This window comes from Castanea sativa, chromosome 3 (genome assembly GCF_040712315.1).
Source record: "Castanea sativa cultivar Marrone di Chiusa Pesio chromosome 3, ASM4071231v1".
Lineage (NCBI taxonomy): Eukaryota > Viridiplantae > Streptophyta > Magnoliopsida > Fagales > Fagaceae > Castanea > Castanea sativa.
In genome coordinates, this window is record NC_134015.1 from 18,434,417 (window position 1) to 18,458,805 (window position 24,389).

At 35.5% G+C, this 24,389-nt stretch overlaps 1 protein-coding gene across 1 annotated transcript; it reads left to right on the forward strand.

The window, feature by feature from the left end:
- Nucleotides 1–21,368: 21,368 nt before the first annotated feature.
- Nucleotides 21,369–24,389, forward strand: LOC142626996 (putative pentatricopeptide repeat-containing protein At1g69350, mitochondrial). The gene has a single exon (XM_075800767.1). The coding sequence runs from the start codon at nt 21,644–21,646 to the stop codon at nt 24,119–24,121; it is 2,478 nt and encodes an 825-aa protein (XP_075656882.1). The 5' UTR covers nt 21,369–21,643; the 3' UTR covers nt 24,122–24,389.

Sequence of the window (24,389 nt, forward strand, 5' to 3'; positions counted from 1 at the left end):
CACCAGCAAGGGTTAGATGTTGGTATCTGCTCACAGGATTATATGTGAGAATATGTGATATGTATATGTGACACTGTGCTCTGATCAATTATCTGTATGTGTTTTCAAAAGACTTTAAGATTTGATTATATATGTATTAAGTGGTTCTTTATATGTTTGGAAAACTATATTTGATATTTTGAGTGAAATTGTGAAATCAAACTCATGCTTTGATTGACTATATTCCGTTGTGTATTTTGTATAATTACTTACTAAATGTGTGGCTCACCCCATCAATTACTGTTTTTCATATTAAAGTGTAGTTGGGAATATAGAACCTTTGGATCGCTTTGTAAGATACAAGGTAGAGCATGGAAATTGTAGGCGACTTCAGTATTACTTGAAGACTTATAGAATTTTAGTTACCTCTATTTTGCAATTCATGTTTTATATAGTGGAGATTATTTCCAATTTGTGGAGTTTAGATTTTTGTAAGAGGTTTTTTTTAAGAGTATTCTTTCTTTGGAGTTTTAATTTATTTTGCATTAATTATATTTATTGAGTCATATAAGTTCAGCAAGTTAATCATACATCTAAATTCATGTTCCATGGATTTGGGTCGTAACAATATGGGTTGTGGTGGGTTTTTATTTTTTTATTTAGTGAGATTCGGGTTCAAACTTGTGGCGTGAATCATAGCATATATGGATTGTGGTGTGGTGGCTGTGGGTCTCGCCGACTAATTTTCGGTAGTTATAGTGGTGATTTGAGAGAGGATAGATTCAGAGAATGAGTAACGTCTCTAGCGCCATTTAGCAACCAAATTGTACTTAGGGACCAAGTTTATTAATTTTGAAAAGTCTTAGACCTATTTGGCATTACTCCAATACTTTATTTTTACCCTTCTTTTTTCTTTTTCAAGATGAAGGACAACTTCTGATTAAACTATTCCACTACCAATGCATAAAACACTTGTTGAACTGATAATGTGGTAAATCAAATTTCATAGAAGACTTTCAGCCAAAAAAAAATCAAAGAAAGCTAAAAATTGATTCTCAAGAAAGGAAAACAAAAATAGAAGACTAAATTTTATTTTATTTTTTATGTGATAAGTTTAATGTGTTTTAATTTTTTTAATGAAATGAAATAAATGTTATCTAGTTTTATTACCATATCAAATATATCATGAAACTATTATTTGTCATTTTTCAAAATAACAATAAAGGGGAGTGTGTACGAAGTGTGTAATAGAAATATGTAATAAGAATTTCCTTTCAAGTAGTCCAACCCTTTCCTCACGCATAACACCTGAGAAGTGCCTCAATAGCTTCTTCAACAAAAATCAACCCTGCCTATTAGGCCAAATATTTAATTTACATAAGTATTATAGTTACTATAGGTGAAAAATATCATAGCCACTGACGAGTAGTGTAAAATGATCGTCCATAAAATGACCATCATTACTAAGGATGACCGTCATTACTAAGGATGACTGTCATTACTAAGGACGATCGTAAGCACACATTAATGCTCAGATATAAATTCCTCACTTAAATGGCACAAGTGTAACGGACGTACAGCATTTCTAGCCACCATCTCACAGCTATTACAACCATCTCAAGTTGACCATTACACAACTGTTACAAAACATTGAATGAGGATGGCTATTAAATGAGCATTTACGCCTCCAGCTCAACTATAATTGATGGATATCGATAAAACACTCGTCCATATTGCAAACCGTCCATGTTAATGACGAGTAAAAGTATGGAGGACCGTAAACACATTAGTTCCAGACAACATTTAATGTCCAAATGATAAATGAGCACAGAGCCGTTACTGGCGTTCAATTATGCGCATTTAATGGCCGTTGTAGACGTTAAAGGACTAAGGATAAATAGTCATTATTAGGCCATAAATCTTCCAACTACGGTAGAATGTTAGAGAGGCCAACAGACTGAGCATTTACTCACACAAAGGCTATATAAAGCCAGGAGAGACAAGTAAGTGAGGCATGTTGTACACACACACAAATTACTCTATAGATTACAGATTTCTAAAGAGTTTAAGCTAACTTAAGTATTGGAGAGTCCTTGGCAGGCCCCAAATCGGTGTCATTATCTGCTTAGTGCTTTCTTTGGTACAAGATCTCCCGATTGTCCATCGTACTGACGAGGTACATAATGACGAACACCAAGTCGGCCATCATACTGATGAGCTCTAGGTTGTCCATCATACTGACAAGGAACATACTAACAAGGTGAAATTGTGCTTCATCAATCTAGTGTCGTCTGTGGGAATGGCAAGCTATCAATCAATAAGCCATTGAATTCTCTACTGATTAAGTTCCTTAGAACTGATAAACTCTACCACAACCATGGTTGTCAAAATCGCGATCCGGAGCGTAAAATCGCACGATTTTACAATCCTACCTCACCAAAAAGTTTAAAATCGTAGTGAGATCACAAAAATGGTAGGATCGTATAGGATCGTAGGATCGTATGGGATCCTACCGATCCTACCATTTGGCTTGATTTTTTTTTTTAAGTGGGATCCATTTGGTTAAGATAATCCACCTAAACCCACAAGCCCAACAAGCTATTAGAAGCCCAATAATGAATTGAAGTCCCAAATTTACCCTTATGTCAACATAAAATCTCCAAAAAACCTATAGTACTTAAGTTTAACATTTTGGATGTTGATACTAGGAAGGATATAGATGATGAAATGGGATATGACAATGACAGTGATTAGAATAGAAGAATCTTAGAATGAGAATTCTCTTTTGGATTTCATATTTGTAATTAGCTAGTTTACCTTAGATTGAGAATTCTCTTTTGGATTACATATTGTAAATTTGTAGTTTGCTAGTTTTTATATGCTAACTAGCCTAACTTATTTTGGATTTTGAACTTAGAAGTTGGAAAACATTTTCCATATGTGTAGATAATATTTGGTACTTAGTTGCTAATTAAACATGTACCGAACTTTTTAGATACATTATGTCAAAAGTTAAATATATTTTGTTTCGTTAGAATGACATAAGAACGATGTAGTGCGTGCAAATTACATTTTATGATGCAATTTTTTTTAATAGATGGATTCATATTTTAAGTGATTATATAACATACAAAGTCACTATCAATAGGTTTTTTGCTTAAAATCTGAAAATAGGTAGGATCTTACGATCCACGATCCGATCCGATCCTACGATCCACGATCCTACCTACCTCTCACGATCCTATGTAGGATCCCGATTTTAACAACCTTGATCACAACTACGCCGCCAAATCCAGTAGTGATGGCTCAACAAATCCAAGCACTAACAACCAATGTGCAAGAATTTAAGAAACAAAATGAAGACTTGAAGCAGAGAGCGTATTCAAACGGCACAAATATATCATAATCACGGCGCAATCGCAATGACAATGACAACGAAGCCCATAGTCCAGGAAATAGCAGAAGAGAAACTTCTAAGCACACTTCACGGTCGACTCATGGCAACGTTCAGAAGAAGAAAAACATGAGGAAAGAGCTAGACGAAGTCAAAAATGCCATGAAGGGAAAGACAACAATAAATCTTGATGGCATGATCAAAAGGACAGACTCACCCTTCACTGCCAGCATTTTGGAGTGCCCCTTGCCTCCCAAATTTTGTCTCCCACAGTTGGAGGTTTACGATGGCACTAAGGATCCCCTAGATCACATAGGAGCATTCATGACAATATTAAACCTCCAACAGACCCTAGACGAGGTAATTTGCAGATCATTCCCAGCTAGGGGTGGCAATTTGTTTTCGCATGTCGGGTTCGTGTCGTGTTAACTCATACGTATCCGATTATATGGTCAACACTAAACCCGACATGTTTATTAAACGGGTCAAGATTCCTCAACCCTAACACAACCCATTTATTAAACGGGTCAGTTGTGTCGACCTGTTTATCTAATTTTATCAAAATGAAGAAAAACATTTATGAAAAAACAAGCAAATAAATATTTTAAATATAAAATTCAGAACTAATGAGTAATTATATTACAAATAATCATTCAAAACTAAGTCATATCTCAATATCATAAATAATCAATCACAATACATCAAAGAAAATAAACTACAACAACTAATAAGTTTATATACTTATAGTTTGAATGATATATTGGTAAATTTTCATTTAATTAAACGGGTCAAACAGGTCAAACGGGTTCTATAGGTTGAACCCTAACCCAACCCGTTTATCAAACGGGTTCGTCGTGTCAACCCGAATATGACACGAACCCATTAAACCTCAACCCATAACCTGCTAATTTCGTGTCGTGTCGTGTCGGGTTCGCGGGTCGTGTCTAATTTTGCCACCCCTATTCCCAGCATCCCTCAGAGGAGCAGCAAGGGTGTGGTTTAGCAAGCTGCCTGCGGCATCTATCGCGAACTTTGAGCAACTGAGCGACTCTTTTGTCCGCCATTTTATTGGGGGCCAACGCCATAAGAGGCCCACCTCATACCTACTAACTATGAAGCAACAGGATGGGGAAACCTTGAGAGAATATGTAAAACGCTTTAACAATGCAGTGTTAGAAATTGATGAGGAAAATGATCAGGTAATAATGACGACCTTCCAAGCAGGGTTGAACAATCCTGATCTCGTCTTCTCTCTAGGGAAGACTTTGCCAACTACAATGACGGACCTCCTATTTAAAGCCCAAAAGTACATGAACGAAGAGGATGCATTAACTGCAAATGGAATAGATGGCAAGCGAAAGATGGAAGAAATTGATGAGCTCCAACACACAAAAAAAAGGAGAAGAAGGATCATTCTCCAAGTCAAAAGAATGACAACGAAAATATGCAGGCTCATACAAGATCGTTAAATACTCCAAAAGAGGAACTTGTTACCTCTAATCACTCAACGACAAACAGTTACCTCATCCATGGAATGTAGAGCACTTTAAGAGGTATTATCGCTAGTTAGATGATGTTTTCAATTTTCTTTCATCAAACTGTTTTCTAAGCAGGAATGAATAAGGGGGATTTTTTCCCCACATGAATAAATGCCGTTCTCTTGAAAGATCCGAAAGTATTATTTACCATACAAAAGAAAAAAAAAATTGAAAAGAAAGCCCGTCATTGAAAGTCCAATGAGTAAAACCAAGTAGACGATAAAAATCTCGATAAGAGTAAAATCATCACATAAGGTTCAATTTGGATGAGTACAATCATAATGATGATCAAATTCTCAAAGCGAAAGTAAGTCATATGATTAACTTCGTATGGTTAAAAATTGACGAGTACAATCATAATAACAATCAAATTCTCAAAGCAAGAGTAAGTCATATGATTAACTTTGCATGGTTAAAAACCAACGAACACAATCATAATGACGATCAAATTCTCAAAGCGAGAGTAAGTCATATGATTAAATTTGCATGGACACAATCATAATGACGATTAAATTCTCAAAGCAAGAGTAAGTCATATGATTAACGCATGGTTAAAAACCGATGAGCACAATTATAGTGACGATCAAATTCTCAAAGTGAGAGTCAGTCATATGATTAAATTTGCATGGTTGAAAACCGGCGAGTACAATCATAATGACGATCAAATTCTCAAATGGAGAGTAAGTCATAAAATTAAATTGGCATGGTTAAAAACCGACGAGCATGATCATAATGACGATCAAATTCTCCAAGCGAGAGTAAGTCATATGATTAAATACGCATGGTTAAAAACCGACGAGCATGATCATAATGACAATCAAATTCTCAAAGCGAGAGTAGGTTATACGATTAAATTGGCATGGTTAAAAACCGATGAGCATGATCATAATGACTATCAAATTCTCAAAGCGAGAGTAAGTCATATGATTAAATTCGCATGATCAAAAACCGATGAGCAGTTTTTCTAAAAAGGAAAACAAAAATCAAGGCGCACGGGAAGCTCAAGAAAACTTCACACGCGCAACCAATGAAGAGAAGGCACGTGTCAATCACTTGACGAGAAAGTCGCCTTGCATAAAATGTGATGGGATGAGAATCTTGGGACATAAAGGGGAGATTGAACCGCCAAAAACCTTTCATATTCCTATGCTCGTCCAAACAAAGGACGACAAAGGAATAAGGGGGGCAACTGATGAGTAGTGTAAAATGATTGTCCATAAAGTGACCGTCATTACTAAAGACAATCGTCATTACTAACGACAATCGTCATTACTAACGATGATCGTCATTACTAAGGATGATCGTCATTACTAAGAACGATCGTAAGCACACATTAATGTTCAGATATAAATTCCTCATTTAAATGGCACAAGTGTAACGGACATACAGCCTTTCTAGCCACCAGCTCACAGCTGTTACAACCATCTTAAGCTGACCATTACACAGCCGTTACAGAACATTGAATGGGGATGGCTATTAAATGAGCATTTAAGCCTCCAGCTCAACCATAACTAATGGATATCGATAAAATGCTCGTCCATATTGCAAACCGTCCATGTTAATGACAAGTAAAAGTATAGACGAGTGTAAACACATTAGTTCCAAACAGCTTTTAATATCCAAATGATAAATGAGCATAGAGCCGTTACTACCATCCAATTATGCGCATTTAATAGCCGTTACAGACGTTAAAGGACTGAGGATAAATAGTCATTATTAGGCCATAAATCTTCCAACTGTGGTACAATGTTAGAAAGGCCAGTAGACTAAGCATTTACTCACACAAAGGCTATATAAAGTCAGGAGAGACAAGTAAGTGAGGTATGTTGTACACACACATAAATTACTCTACAAATTACAGATTTCTATAGAGTTTAAGCTAACTTAAGCATTGGAGGGTCCTTGGCAGGCCCCAAACCGGTGTCATTATCTGCTTAGTGTTTTCTTTGGTACATAATCTCCAGGTCGTCCATCGTACTGATAAGGTACATACTGACAAACTCTAGGTCGTCCATCGTACTGACGAGATATATACTGATGAGCTCCAGGTTGTCCATCATACTGACAAGGTGAAATTGTGCTTCATTAGCCACTATTTATTTAGCTATATTTTAATAGTTATTTTAATATTTTATGTCACTAGCGCAGTAACAATTAGCAAAATGAAAGCACTAAGAGAAAGGTAAGTGGTGTCATCGTATTGGAAACTAAGTTAGGATAGTTGTCTCAAACCATAAGAAGTAATATGCACGAATGTGACTAAGTAAAAACATGTGCAAGTCATGTGAGGGGTGGCAATTGTTCCTCACGCGGGATTAATTCATGAAAAAGAGCACGTGAGTTGCTAATGTGATGACATGTGTCTATATTATTTTTGTATTTATATTAAAAACCATACCACATTAACCACAAAGGTATGTTGTGTTACACTCAAAACCTCTAGAAGATAACTACTTGGTATAACCATGGTTTATAGAACCTAACTTTATTATCTGGTCAAGACCATCTACAAGGCAGAGCCTAAGACCCCATTACAAAAAGGCTTCAAAATCTTAATATAATAATTGGTTTCAATAATTTTACTTTTTTTAAAAGAAGTATTAATTGATTGGTTTACCTTTGTCCCTCACCTCCAAAATAAAAACCCCAAGATAAAAAACCCCAAGGAATTGGCAATTCATGTTAGCACTAGAACCGTTGAAATAATAACATTTGTCCACTTTTAGATACGTGTCACCATCTGATTGGATCTAGTGCACTAAATGCACTGGATCTAAACCAAGTCCTTATCATTTATAGGTACATAAAATTATAATAATTATGCCTACCAAAAAAATACATAATAATTATAAAAACAATAATAACAACAAGAAGCCTTAATCACAATATTTTTGGGTCAACTGTGGATTCTCAATATACTAGTTATTGTTAGCCACATAAATTATAATAATTACAAACAAATAAATTCTACAAAAATTATATTTCATAATAACGTCAATTAAAGTACTAATACTATAAAAATATATATTATAATTTCAACCCAACAAAGTTCCACCCAAATTGAGAAATACGCAATATATGAAAAGAAAAATGAACATAAAGTTTTTTTTTTTTCTCTCTCTTTGTTTTAGATACAAAGGTTATGGATTTTAGAGTTTCAATGAAAAGTTTATCAATATAAACATTAAAATTATTTTAAAATTACTCAGTTTTATATTTAGAATTCATACTCATATTAGATAAAATTAAATTCCTTATATGATATGGGTCATTTTTTGTTAAGCAAATTAGCACAGAATTAACTAAATGACCTGTTTTGTCACAAACTCATTCATACTAAACATTAACCTACTGAAACCAAATTGTAACCCTTATTTCACTCCTCCTCCCCCCCCCCCCCTTCCCAAAATAGTTATAACTTAAGCGTGTCAAATCGTCATCATCATCAATCAAGATGACTAGTGATTTTGTATATCAAAGAAAGCAAGAAGAGTAGATATTAACTATTATCAATTAAAAAAAAAAGATGTTAGCAAAATCTAAATACAAAAATTTAATTAGTAATTTTGCATTTTGAAAATTGAAGAATAGTGGTAATTAAACCAAATATTTAAAAAATATGGCAAATTACAATTTACCTACACGTGGTTTGGTCGAAATTTAAGTTGCCTACCTGTGGTTTGAAATTTGACACTCTACCCACCTAAGGTTAGCTCAGTTCAATTTCAATAACCCACCTCTGTTAAAAATATAGCTAAATATGTAATTTTCCTCCACTTTTGTCTCTCTCTTCTCAAAAAACACAATAAACATAAAAATACAAGATTAAATAAGATCAAAAACTATCCATCAGAACACTTTTATCGCAACTTAAATTTTAGCTAAACCACAAGTAAGCAAGTTGTGATTTGCCCTAAAAGATATCTCTCTTACTTATCTTCTTGAAACCCTAATCTAAGCTTGTTAAAGACAAACAAACATGTTAAAAGGTGAGCAGGAACTCATGGGGCTTATAGAACAAACATGTGAGTGCGGAAACAAAACAAACAAAAAATTAAGGTTTTTGGGTAATGGCATCACACATGCTAGAACAAGTTTTCGTACACAGAATCAAGCCTATGTGCGTAGGCTAAATCATGCGTACGTAGATCCTTACCCAAAAAACCTAAAAACATAGAAACATAGCATAACTTTAAAACAACAAACTAGCAACCTATCGTACACAAAATATGAAAAGAACTAAAGGGCTAAACTAAACAAACATGTACAAACATAAACTAAGCAAGAAAAAGGGATTAAAACACAAAAGAAAAGTAGAAAAGGAAGAAGAAAAAAAAAGGGCTAGACTCAATACCTTAAACAAAAGCTTTCCAAGCTTGATTTTGACCGTTCCCCTCGGTCAAATCTATTCATAAACTAATAAGAGAGTAATTACCAACATTAAATTAAAAGGATTGGGGCCAGAAAAGGTTTCAATCAAATAAAATTGACTTGAGGATGTTTTATGAAAAACTTCATTTCGATTCACTATTTTCTAGTAAATCTTAGGTTTTTTCCTGTGGAATTTCTGTGTTTTGAAAATGTACCATGTAAGGCTTTTATAGTTGAAAAAATGGGGTTTGGAACGGCTCCTAGATGATGTGGGATTCGTTTCAAACCTCAATTATTATTGTAGAAAACTTGTCTTTCTTATACTTCTGAAACCCTAGCAGCATGCGTGAGAATATGCCTGCGTACGCATGCGTTGGCTTGCGTACTTAGGCCACGACCCACGTACATAGGCCAAGGGCCACTTTGGTCATTTTATTTTCAAAAATAGGTTTTTTTTTTCCTTTTTAAAAGGTTATATTTTCTATTTTAACACTCCTCACGTCAATTTAATATCTGATTAGGCTCTGAACTGGCCTTGGGCCTTAGAGTTCGAGCATCATTGGGGAACAGGGGCCCGAGTTGTAAGGTGTACAAAATGCGGTGTCTACACACATTGCAAATAACAATCCATTACAAAGAGCAAATAACAACCAATTACAAATACCAAAAAAAAAGAAACTACAAAGAACAAATAACACATTACTCATAAACACTATAAAAGTGGTATGTGTATATATATATCTACCAAATGAAAACTTATATTAACCAGGTCTAATTAAAAAAACATTTGAAAAATGTTTAGATATTTACCTACAAATTGAAGAAGAAGGAAGCTTTTAATTTTGTAAAATGATCAATGAAAGTGCTGGGTGTGAAGTAAACAAAGAAAGTTTGGGCGTGGGAGAGTTGGGACAGGTGAGAGCAAATGTGATCTGTGAGTTGTGTGTGTGAGTTATGTGATAGTTATGAAAACTAAGACAGATGGGGTAGGTCTTGTAATTAATTGGAACTCGAGTTCCATTTTTTTTTTTAAATTACCAACCAAGAACTCGAGTTTAGTAAACTCGATTTCCAGGTGAGTAAATTTTTTTGTCGACCTAGAACTCAAGTTTGCTAAACTCAAGTTCCACATGGTTTTTTTTTTTTTTTTTTAAATTCCACGTCAAACCTATACTCATTGGACCTTGAGTTTGATAAACTCGATTTTGAGTTGGCACTCGAGTTTAACAAACTCGAGTTCCAGAAACAGTCTACATAACTAAATAACTTCAGCCACATGCTATTCACCTAAAATTTTCCTAAAAAGGTACTATCCAGCAAATTTTTCCCTTTTACTCTCTCTTCTATGTCTCTTCTGTCTATTTCTAACTCTTCTTTGATCTCAAACCTCTTTTCCTCTCTCAAACACAAAACCCAAACCCATCATCAAAGAAACTCTCACAACCACCGTGATCAGCGGTGAATATTGGTTTCTCCACTACTGTTATTGAATTTGGTTTGGGGTATTTGTTGGGTTTGGTTGCTAGATTAGATTTGGTATTTCTGAAAGGGTTGGTTTCTTTTTTCTTTTCTTTTTTTCTTTTTTTTTGAAATGGTGGTGGTTTTCTCTGTAGATCTCATTGATGATAGGTTTGGATTTTAGACGAGGTGGGGATGGTTGAAATTTTTTAGGTGGGGTGTGGGTTTGTGAACTTTGTGTATTCTTGTTGTTTAACCATGGATTTTTTTATTTGGGTGGGTCTTCGATGGCTGGTTTGTGGTGGTGGTAGGGTTTGTAACGATAGTGGTGAGTTGGTGGTTGGGGTCTCTACAAGTGGGTCTATATGGGTAATACCCCGATTTAATTTTATGATCATCACCGTCATCGTCATTATTAATATAGAGTTGAGGTACTATATATGTGTGCATAGTAAGATGGGAGTAGACAATTTTGGGTATTACAAAATAGGTGAGAAGATTAAAGTTTTAGCGCATACAATTTAGTGCGGTAGTTAAAATAATAAATAAATAAGTAAAAGAGGAAGATGTTTTATGGGCCTCTTGGAGACTAAAGAGATAAGTTTAAGTGGGTTTTAAACTCCGGCCCACTACCCCACCAAGCCCACATCTCTGATGTGTTAAAATATAAGGTAGAGGAAAAGATAAATTAGGGTTTTTCATAGAAAGGGATTCATCACTAAGGAGGCTAGAAGGTGTATTTTTCCTTGGAGTTAATTAAAGAGGCAACCAAAGAATTCCAGGTACGATTTCTCATTTGTTAGAATCAAAGAATTAAAAAGTTAAAACCTTATCATGGAATCGGTAGTGATGGGTAAATTGTTTAAAAGGGGATTGTTTACACTATAAACCTTAATTCGTGTAGATGATTTTACATTCTTCATTGGGTTATATACATATTAATTCCTAGATTGCAAATCCTAATTCAAGGAAAACATGGCTTTTACGTTTCCAGGTGGTTATATAGATTAGGTTGGCTTAACATTTTTTTTTTTTACTTTGGGATTATAAAGCCACGGATTACATTTAAGAACAAAGCCACTGTGTGCATTCTAGTACAAGCCGTAAATTGAAAAAGGTTATCTATATGGCTTTACTTCTCCTTTTGGTTATATGTATATTAAATCGTAGGTAGCCACTATGAGTATTTTAGAACAAAGCCATGGATCATGAAACTCAATTCATTTATATAGCTTTACGTTTTCATTGGTTTACATATAGACTAAATTTTAGATTTGGCCATCGTGTATATCCATGAACAAGTCATGGATCAAATCTTTAGTCTTGAGGTTTTCACCTTTTCAATTGTGGTTATATATATTAGGTGGCTTTAACTTTTGGGGTTATGCATATTAACTTAAATCTTAAAGTATTAGCTGCTGCCTCTAAGTTTTGATAAATGCAAGGAAATATTATTGGTTAGAGAAACTTTATTTTAGTGTTAAAAGTGTATTAGTTCAGCCAAATATAATCTTAGTGAGTCAGTTTGTATAATTCAATAAGCCATATATTATGTGGGAGATATTAAGTAATTCTCATGGTTGATTATAGGGCCTATTTAAGGGTGTATTGAGACTCTTGGAGGGTGTTTCAATTGCACTTTCAGAGTGATCCAAGTGCTATAAGTAATTATGCATAATATGCACAAGTTTTGTCATTTAGGTTCTTAGATGTCAAAGGTTTTCAAAAGTTATATTTTTAAGCTTACATTTTCTAAAGTTTATTGAAAGCATTTTACATCATTGAAATAGAAACTTCGACTTTTGAATGTTTTTTTTTTTAAAAGAAACTTTGAATTGTTAATAACGTTTTGAATGTCCGAATCTCATTTAAAAGAAACTAAACTCTTTTTAGAAAATAATTGAGCTTCAATGTAAGTTTTCTAAAAAGGTTCTTGTTCTTTAAATTTGTGTAAAACCAAGTGATTTCAAATTCATATTCCTATTCTCCAAATGGTATTTAATATGTTCTTTTAGCAAATTGAATTCTTAGATTTACTCAAGAATTGTAAAAATACTTGTATAAACTCCTCAGTTCCTACTCATTCTCTAAGAAAGTTAAGCATCCTTTGATTTATGTTTCAATTCGACATTGTGATATTCGATATGCCTTTATTGTTGGAATAACTGTAATATTAAGAAAATTATTCTACTTTGTATAAACTTTGTTTTGTGATATGTGAATAAAAATAAGTGTTTTTAGAATTGATCAAATTTGTGTAAATCCGCTCACAACATTGTATGTGAGAATATGCGTTGATCCCTCACCAGCAGGGGTTAGATATTGGTATCCGCTCATAGGATTGTATGTGAGAATATGTGTTGATCCCTCACCAGCAAGGGTTAAATGTTGGTATATGCTCACAGGATTGTATGTAAGAATATGTGATGTGTATATGTGACATTGTGCTCTGATCAATTATTTGTATGTGTTTTCGAAAGACTTTAAGATTTGATTATATATGTATTAAGTGGTTCTTTATATGTTTGGAAAACTATATTTGATATTTTGAGTGAAATTGTGAAATCAAACTTGTACTTTGCTTAACTTTATTCCGTTGTGTATTTTATATAATTACTTACTAGATGTGTGGCTCATCCCATCAATTACTGTTTTTCATATTAAAGTGTAGTTGGGAATATAGAACCTTTTGATCGCTTTGTAAGATACAAGGTAGAGCATGGAAATTGTAGGCGACTTCAGTATTACTTGAAGACTTATAGAATTTTAGTTACCTCTATTTTGCAATTCATTTTTTATATAGTAGATATTATTTCCAATTTGTGGAGTTTAAATTTTTGTAAGAGGTTTTTTTTTAAGAGTCGTAACAATATGGGTTGTGGTGGGTTTTTATTTTTTTATTTAGTGAGATTCAGGTTCAAACTTGTGGCGTGAATCATAGCATATATGGATTGTGGTGCGGTGGCTGTGGGTCTCGCCGACTAATTTTCAGTAGTCATAGTGGTGATTTGAGAGAGGATAGATTCAGAGAATGGGTAACGTCTCTAGCGCCATTTAGCAACCAAATTGTACTTAGGGACCAAGTTTATTAATTTTGAAAAGTCTTAGACCTATTTGGCATTACTCCAATACTTTATTTTTACCCTTCTTTTTTCTTTTTCAAGATGAAGGACAACTTCTGATTAAACTATTCCACTACCAATGCATAAAACACTTGTTGAACTGATAATGTGGTAAATCAAATTTCATAGAAGACTTTCAGCCAAAAAAAATCAAAGAAAGCTAAAAATTGATTCTCAAGAAAGGAAAACAAAAATAGAAGACTAAATTTTATTTTATTTTTATGTGATAAGTTTAATGTGTTTTAATTTTTTTAATGAAATGAAATAAATGTTATCTAGTTTTATTACCATATCAAATATATCATGAAACTATTATTTGTCATTTTTCAAAATAACAATAAAGGGGAGTGTGTACGAAGTGTGTAATAGAAATATGTAATAAGAATTTCCTTTCAAGTAGTCCAACCCTTTCCTCACGCATAACACCTGAGAAGTGCCTCAATAGCTTCTTCAACAAAAATCAACCCTGCCTATTAGGCCAAATATTTAATTTACATAAGTATTATAGTTACTATAGGTGAAAAATATCATAGCCACTGACGAGTAGTGTAAAATGATCGTCCATAAAATGACCATCATTACTAAGGATGACCGTCATTACTAAGGATGACTGTCATTACTAAGGACGATCGTAAGCACACATTAATGCTCAGATATAAATTCCTCACTTAAATGGCACAAGTGTGACAGACGTACAGTATTTCTAGCCACCATCTCACAGCTGTTACAACCATCTCAAGTTGACCATTACACAACCGTTACAGAACATTGAATGAGGATGGCTATTAAATGAGCATTTAAGCCTCCAGCTCAACCATAACTGATGGATATCAATAAAATGCTCATCCATATTGCAAACCGTCCATGTTAATGACGAGTAAAAGTATGGAGGACCGTAAACACATTAGTTCCAGACAACATTTAATGTCCAAATGATAAATGAGCACAGAGCCGTTACTGGCGTTCAATTATGCGCATTTAATGGCCGTTGTAGACGTTAAAGGACTAAGGATAAATAGTCATTATTAGGCCATAAATCTTCCAACTACGGTAGAATGTTAGAGAGGCCAGCATACTGACCATTTACTCACACAAAGGCTATATAAAGCCAGGAGAGACAAGTAAGTGAGGCATGTTGTACACACACACAAATTACTCTACAGATTACAGATTTCTAAAGAGTTTAAGCTAACTTAAGTATCGGAGGGTCTTTGGCAGGCCCCAAATCGATGTCATTATCTGCTTAGTGCTTTCTTTGGTACAAGATCTCCCGATTGTCCATCGTACTGACGAGGTACATAATGACGAACACCAAGTCATCCATCATACTGACGAGCTCTAGGTCGTCTATCATACTGACAAGGTGAAATTGTGCTTCACCAGTTTAGCGCCGTCTGTGGGAATGGCAGGCTATCAATCAATAAGCCATTGAATTCTCTACTAACTAAGTTCCTTAGAACTAATAAACTCTACCACAACCATGGTTGTCAAAATCGCGATCCGGAGCGTAAAATCGCACGATTTTACAATCCCACCTCACCAAAAAGTTTAAAATCGTACTGAGATAACAAAAATGGTAGGATTGTGTAGGATCGTATAGGATCGTAGGATCGTATGGGATCCTATCAATCCTACCATTTGGCTTGATTTTTTTTTTTTAAGTGGGATCCATTTGGGTAAGATAATCCACCTAAACCCACAAGCGCAACGGGCTATTAGAAGCCCAATAATGAATTGAAGTCCCAAATTTACCCTTATGTCAACATAAAATCTCAAAAAAACCTATAGTACTTAAGTTTAACATTTTGGATGTTGATACTAGGAGGGATATATATGATGAAATGGGATATGACAATGACAGTGATTAGAATAGAAGAATCTTAGAATGAGAATTCTCTTTTGGATTTCATATTTGTAATTAGCTAGTTTACCTTAGATTGAGAATTCTCTTTTGGATTACATATTGTAAATTTGTAGTTTGCTAGTTTTTATATGCTAACTAGCCTAACTTATTTTGGATTTGGAACTTAGAATTTGGAAAACATTTTCCATATGTGTAGATAATATTTGGTACTTAGTTGCTAATTAAACATGTACCGAACTTTTTAGATACATTATGTCAAAAGTTAAATATATTTTGTTTCGTTAAAATGACATAAGAACGATGTAGTGCGTGCAAATTACATTTTATGATGCAATTTTTTTTTAATAGATGGATTCATATTTTAAGTGATTATATAACATACAAAGTCACTATCAATAGGTTTTTTGCTTAAAATCTGAAAATAGGTAGGATCTTACGATCCACGATCCGATCCTACGATCCACGATCCTACCTACCTCCCACGATCCTATGTAGGATCCCGATTTTGACAACCTTGATCACAACTACGCCGCCAAATCCAGTAGTGATGGCTCAACAAATCCAAGCACTAACAGCCAATGTGCAAGAATTGAAGAAACAAAATGAAGACTTGAAGCAGAGAGCGTATACAAAGGGCACAAATATATCATAATCACAGCGCAATCGCAATGACAATGACGACGAAGCCCATAGTCCAAGAAATAGCAAAAGAGAAACTTCTAAGCACACTGCACAGTCGACTCATGACAACGTTCAGAAGAAGAAAAACATGAGGAAAGAGCTAGACGAAGTCAAAAATGCCATGAAGGGAAAGACAACAATAAATCTTGATGGCATGATCAAAAGGACAGACTCACCCTTCACTGCCAGCATTTTGGAGTGCCCCTTGCCTCCCAAATTTTGTCTCCCACAGCTGGAGGTTTACGATGGCACTAAGGATCCCCTAGATCACATAGGAGCATTCAAGACAATATTAAACCTCCAACAGACCCTAGACGAGGTAATTTGCAGATCATTCCCAGCATCCTTCAGAGGAGCAGCAAGGGTGTGGTTTAGCAAGCTGCCTGCGGCATCTATCGCGAACTTTGAGCAACTGAGCGACTCTTTTGTCCGCCATTTTATTGTGGACCAACGCCATAAGAGGCCCACCTCATACCTACTAACTGTGAAGCAACAGGTTGGGGAAACCCTAAGAGAATATGTAAAACGCTTTAACAATGCAGTGTTAGAAATTGATGAGGCAAATGATCAGGTAATAATGACGACCTTCCAAGCAGGGTTGAACAATCCTGACCTCGTCTTCTCTCTAGGGAAGACTCTGCCAACTACAATGACAGACCTCCAATTTAAAGCCCAAAAGTACATGAACGAAGAGGATGCATTAACTGCAAATGGAATAGATGGCCAGCGAAAGATGGAAGAAATTGATGAGCTCCAACACAAAAAAAAAAAGGAGAAGAAGGATCATTCCCCCAATCAAAAGAATGACAACAAAAATACGCAAGCTCATACAAGATCGTTAAATACTCCAAAAGAGGAACTTGTTACCTCTAATCACTCAACGACAAACAGTTACCTCATCCATGGAATGTAGAGCACTTCAAGAGGTATTATCGCTAGTTAGATGATGTTTTCAATTTTCTTTCATCAAATTGTTTTCTAAGCAAGAATGAATAAGGGGGCATTTTTCCCCACATGAATAATGCCATTCTCTTGAAAGATCCGAAAGTATTATTTACCATACAAAAGAAAAAAAAATTGAAAAGAAAGGCCGTCATTGAAAGTCCAATGAGTAAAACCAAGTAGACGATAAAAATCTCGATAAGAGTAAAATCATCACATAAGGTTCAATTTGGATGAGTACAATCATAATGACGATCAAATTCTCAAAGCGAGAGTAAGTCATATGATTAACTTCGTATGGTTAAAAATTGACGAGTACAATCATAATGACAATCAAATTCTCAAAGCGAGAGTAAGTCATATGATTAACTTTGCATGGTTAAAAACCAACGAACACAATCATAATGACGATCAAATTCTCAAAGCGAGAGTAAGTCATATGATTAAATTTGCATGGACACAATCATAATGACGATTAAATTCTCAAAGCAAGAGTAAGTCATATGATTAAATACGCATGGTTAAAAACCGAGGAGCACAATTATAGTGACGATCAAATTCTCAAAGTGAGAGTCAGTCATATGATTAAATTTGCATGGTTGAAAACCGGCGAGTACAATCATAATGACGATCAAATTCTCAAAGGGAGAGTAAGTCATAAAATTAAATTCGCATGGTTAAAAATGGACGAGCATGATCATAATGACGATCAAATTCTCCAAGCGAGAGTAAGTCATATGATTAAATACGCATGGTTAAAAACCGACGAGCATGATCATAATGACAATCAAATTCTCAAAGCGAGAGTAGGTTATACGATTAAATTGGCATGGTTAAAAACCGATGAGCATGATCATAATGACTATCAAATTCTCAAAGCAAGAGTAAGTCATATGATTAAATTTGCATGGTTAAAAACCGATGAGCAGATTTTCTAAAAAGGAAAACAAAAATCAAGGCACACGGGAAGCTCAAGAAAACTTCGCACGCGCAACCAATGAAGAGAAGGCACGTGTCAATCACTTGACGAGAAAGTCGCCTTGCATAAAATGCGATGGGACGAGAATCTTGGGACACAAAGGGGAGATTGAACGGCCAAAAACCTTTCATATTCCTATGCTCGTCCAAACAAAGGAGGACAAAGGAATAAGGGGGGCAACTGATGAGTAGTGTAAAATGATTGTCCATAAAGTGACCGTCATTACTAAAGACAATCGTCATTACTAACGACAATCGTCATTACTAACGATGATCGTCATTACTAAGGACAACTGTCATTACTAAGAACGATCGTAAGCACACATTAATGTTCAGATAAATTCCTCATTTAAATGGCACAAGTGTAACGGACATACAGCCTTTCTAGCCACCAGCTCACAGCTGTTACAACCATCTTAAGCAGACCATTACACAGCCGTTACAAAACATTGAATGGGGATGGCTATTAAATGAGCATTTAAGCCTCCAGCTCAACCATAACTGATGGATATCGATAAAATGCTCGTCCATATTGCAAACCGTCCATGTTAATGACGAGTAAAAGAATAGACGAGTGTAAACGCATTAGTTCCAAACAGCTTTTAATGTCCAAATGATAAATGAGCATAGAGCCGTTACTACCATCCAATTATGCGCATTTAATAGCCGTTACAGACGTTAAAGGACTGAGGATAAATAGTCATTATTAGGCCATAAATCTTCCAACTGTGGTACAATGTTAGAAAGGCCAGTAGACTAAGCATTTACTCACACAAAGGCTATATAAAGTCAGGAGAGACAAGTAAGTGAGGTATGTTGTACACACACACAAATTACTCTACAAATTACAGATTTCTAAAGAGTTTAAGCTAACTTAAGCATTGGAGAGTCCTTGGCAGGCCCCAAACCGGTGTCATTATTTGCTAAGTGTTTTCTTTGGTACATAATCTCCAGGTCGTCCATCGTACTGATAAGGTACATACTGACAAACTCTAGGTCGTCCATCGTACTGACGAGATATATACTGATGAGCTCCAGGTTGTCCATCATACTGACAAGGTGAAATTGTGCTTCATCAGCCACTATTTATTTAGCTATATTTTAATAGTTATTTTAATATTTTATGTCACTAGTGCAGTAACAATTAGTCAAATGAAAGCACTAAGAGAAAGGTAAGTGGTGTCATTGTATTGGAAACTAAGTTAGGATAGTTGTCTCGAACCATAAGAAGTAGTATGCACGAATGTGACTAAGTAAAAACATGTGCAAGTCATTTGAGTGGTGGCAATTGTTCCTCGCGCGAGATTAATTCATGAAAAAGAGCACGTGAGTTGCTAATGTGATGACATGTGTCTATATTATTTTTGTATTTATATTAAAAACCATACCACATTAACCACAAAGGTATGTTGTGTTACACTCAAAACCTCTAGAAGATAACTACTTGGTATAACCATGGTTTATAGAACCTAACTTTATTATATGGTCAAGACCATCTATCTACAAGGCAGAGCCTAAGACCCCATTACAAAAAGGCTTCAAAATCTTAATATAATAATTGGTTTCATTAATTTTACTTTTTTTTAAAAGAAGTATTAATTGATTGGTTTACCTTTGTCCCTCACCTCCAAAATAAAAACCCCAAGAGAAAAAACCCCAAGGTATTGGCAATTCATGTTAGCACTAGAACCGTTGAAATAATAACATTTGTCCACTTTTAGATACGTGTCACCATCTGACTGGATCTAATACACTAAATGCACTGGACCTAAACTAAGTCCTTATCATTTATAGGTACATAAAATTATAATAATTATTCCTACCAAAAAAATACGTAATAATTATAAAACAATAATAACAACAAAAGCCTTAATCACAATATTTTTGGGTCAACTGTGGATTCTCAATATACTAGTTATTGTTAGCCACATAAATTATAATAATTACAAACAAATAAATTCTACAAAAAATATATTTCATAATAACGTCAATTAAAGTACTAATACTATAAAAATATATATTATAATTTCAACCCAACAAAGTTCCACCCAAATTGAGAAATACGCAACATATGAAAAGAAAAATGAACATAAAGTTTTTTTTTTCTCTCTCTTTGTTTTAGATACAAAGGTTATGGATTTTAGAGTTTCAATGAAAAGTTTATCAATATAAACATTAAAATTACTCAGTTTTATATTTAGAATTCATACTCATATTAGATAAAATTAAATTCCTTATATGATATGGGTCATTTTTTGTTAAGCAAATTAGCACAGAATTAACTGATTGACCTGTTTTGTCACAAACTCATTCATACTAAACATTAACCTACTGAAACCAAATTGTAACCCTTATTTCACTCCTCCCCCCCCCCCCTTTCCCAAAATCGTTATAACTTAAGCGTGTCAAATCGTCATCATCATCAATCAAGATGACTAGTGATTTTGTATATCAAAGAAAGCAAGAAGAGTAGATATTAACTATTATCAATTAAAAAAAAAAAGATGTTAGCAAAATCTAAATACAAAAATTTAATTAGTAATTTTGCATTTTGAAAATTGAAGAATAGTGGTAATTAAACCAAATATTTAAAAAATATGGCAAATTACAATTTACCTACACGTGGTTTGGTCGAAATTTAAGTTGCCTACCTGTGGTTTGAAATTTGACACTCTACCCACCTAAGGTTAGCTCAGTTCAATTTCAATAACCCACCTCTGTTAAAAATATAGCTAAATATGTAATTTTCCTCCACTTTTATGTCTCTCTTCTCAAAAAACACAATAAACATAAAAAATACAAGATTAAATAAGATCAAAAACTATCCATCAGAACACTTTTATCGCAACTTAAATTTTAGCTAAACCACAAGTGAAAAAGTTGTGATTTGCCCTAAAAGATATCTCTCTTATACTTATCTTCTTGAAACCCAAACTATATTGGATTGACCTTCTATATAATACATGAGTTTTTTTTTTTTTTTACTTAGTTCATTTATATGGATCCTTCCTTAGTTCCAGGCCCCAGCCCAACAAGGAAAGATAGCCGTTTAACCTAATTCCAAATTGGAAAAAAAGGGAGACAGACGAGAGACTGAGATAGAGAGACCGATAGATAATCAAGCAAGCTATCAACCACCACCGTCCACTGACCCACCGACGCCGACGCCGCCGCCGGCCTCTCCAAGAACCATCCCAATTTCAAGTATCTATTCTCTCTTTCAAAACCTAATACTGATATGATATTAGATATTCTCTGATGCTCTTTCTCCTCCACACCATATATATGATATAGCATTGGGTCTGGACTCCATTCTATGTTCTTGTTCCACTTCCACCACCATGCACGCAAAACTCTCCCTTTCCTCTCTACTACGCTCCTTATCTCAATCCCATGCCATTCCAAACCAATGCAAATTCTCTCTCTCTCTACAACCCCACACGCACCATGCACTCACTCTCACTCACACTCCAATCTCCTCACTCTCATCTCCAACGCCCACTCTCTTCGCCAAACCAAGCAAGCCCACGCCTCTGCACTTCTCAACGCTCTGCTCCCTCACAGTGTCTCTCTCTGCGCCTCCTTAATGCTCAGCTACTCCACCTTCGGAGACCCCGCTGCCTCTCGCTTTCTCTTCCAGCAAACCTTTCGCCATTGCCGCAATGCCTTCTTGTGGAACACCCTTATTCGTGCCAACTCCATTGCCAAAGTATTTGATGGGTTTGAGACTTATAATAGGATGGTTAGGACCGGTGTTCGACCCGATGATCATACTTTCCCTTTCGTTCTAAAGGCGTGTTCGGACTATACGGAGGTCCGGAAGGGAATGGAGGTTCATGGGGTTGTGTTTAAGCTGGGTTTTGACTTGGATGTCTATGTTGGGAATACCCTTTTGATGTTTTATGGTAATTGTGGGAGTTTGACTGATGCAAGGAAGGTGTTTGATGAAATGCCTGAAAGGGATGCTGTTTCGTGGAATACTATAATTGGGGTGTTGTCGGTTAATGGGTGTTATGGTGAGGCGCGTGATCTTTTTAAAGAGATGAATTTGGAATCTGGGTTTGGGCCGAATTTGGTAACTGTTGTTAGTATGTTGCCGGTTTGTGCTGGTCTTGAAGATGGGATCATGGTGAGACGTATTCATTGTTATGTTGTGAAGATTGGTTTGGATATTCACGTGAATATTGGCAATGCGATGGTTGATGCATATGGGAAGTGTGGGAATGTGAAGGCTACAAAGCAAGTTTTTGATGAAATGGTTGAGAGGAATGAGGTTTCTTGGAATGCAATTATCACCAGTCTTGCTTTTATGAATCGTAATTTGGATGCCTTGGAGAGATTTGGTTTGATGATTGATACAGGGGTTAAACCAAACTCTGTTACTATTTCTAGTATGCTGCCGGTGTTGGTTGAGCTAGAACATTTTAAAGCAGGCAAGGAGATTCACGGGTTCAGTATAAGGATGGGTATCGAGGATGATGTTTTTATTGCAAACTCATTGATTGATATGTATGCAAAATCAGGCCGTACAACTGATGCATCCAATGTGTTTTATAAAACAAGTGAAAAGAATGTTGTCTCTTGGAATGCCATGGTTGCTAATTTTGCTCAAAACAGGCTTGAGTTGGCTGCTGTACAACTAGTAAGAGAAATGCAAGCTCATGGTGAAACTCCCAACTCTGTCACCTTCACAAATGTTCTACCAGCTTGTGCACGGCAGGGTCTACTTCATCCTGGAAAAGAAATCCATGCAAGGACAATTCACATGGGATCTGCCAATGATTTATTTGTTTCTAATGCTCTGACAGACATGTATGCAAAATGTGGCTACCTAAATCTTGCCCAAAATGTCTTTAACGTCTCCCTTAGAGATGAAGTATCATACAATATACTAATTGTAGGATACTCTCAAACTAGTGATTCTTCAAAATCTTTGAGTTTGTTTCTGGAGATGAGGCTTACAGGTATGACGCATGATATTGTTTCTTTTGTGGGTGTTGTATCAGCTTGTGCAAATCTAGCTGCAATCAAGCAAGGCAGAGAGATCCATGGATTATTAGTGAGAAAGCTTTTTCACACTCATCTATTCATTGCAAACTCACTATTGGACTTCTATACCAAATGTGGACAAATTGATATCGCCAGTAAGGTCTTTGACCAGATCCAAATAAAGGATGTTGCCTCTTGGAATACTATGATTTTGGGCTATGGAATGTTAGGTGAATTGAACACTGCAATCAATCTTTTTGAGGCAATGAGGGAAGATGGTGTAGAATATGATTCAGTTTCATACATTGCAGTTTTATCAGCTTGTAGTCATGGAGGGCTCATTGAGATTGGGAAGAAGTATTTTGAGGAGATGCAGGCTCGGAATATTAAGCCTACGCACATGCACTATGCTTGTATGGTTGATCTTCTAGGCCGAGCTGGCCTAATGGAAGCAGCAGTGGAGCTTATTAAAGGTCTGCCTATTGTGCCAGATGCCAATGTCTGGGGAGCTTTGCTTGGGGCATGCCGAATTCATGGGAATGTAGAGTTGGGGTGTTGGGCAGCAGAGCATCTGTTCAAGTTGAAGCCCCAGCACTGTGGGTACTACATACTTCTTTCAAACATGTATGCAGAAGCAGGAAGATGGGATGAGGCAAACATGGTTAGGGACTTGATGAAGTCTAGGGGAGTGAAGAAGAATCCTGGTTGTAGTTGGGTACATATCGGTGACCAGGTGCACGCTTTTCTAGTTGGAGAGAGAATAGATGGATTGGATACAGATATTTGGCTTGCAGAATGCAGTTAATTATATTAACGTGAAGAAGTCATCAAGACAGTTGAGATAAGAAGTTGTCTCGTCAAGGATGGTTCAATCTCACTCATGCTTAATCTCAAAGAGATCAGTTGCAAAAGGTGGTGTTATTACACAAATGCAATCCTCATTGAGCTTATAACCAAATGACTGGACATGCCTAAGTATTCATGATTGATACCAAAAGATCATATTGATGCAACAAAGAGTGCTACACAGGATGATCATCTTCAGGGATATTCCTCTCAACTTTTCCAACAAG

What these genes read in the sequence shown, in the direction of transcription:
- LOC142626996 (XM_075800767.1), top strand. Translation starts at nt 21,644, where the DNA reads ATGTTCTTGTTCCACTTCCACCACCATGCACGCAAAACTCTCCCTTTC.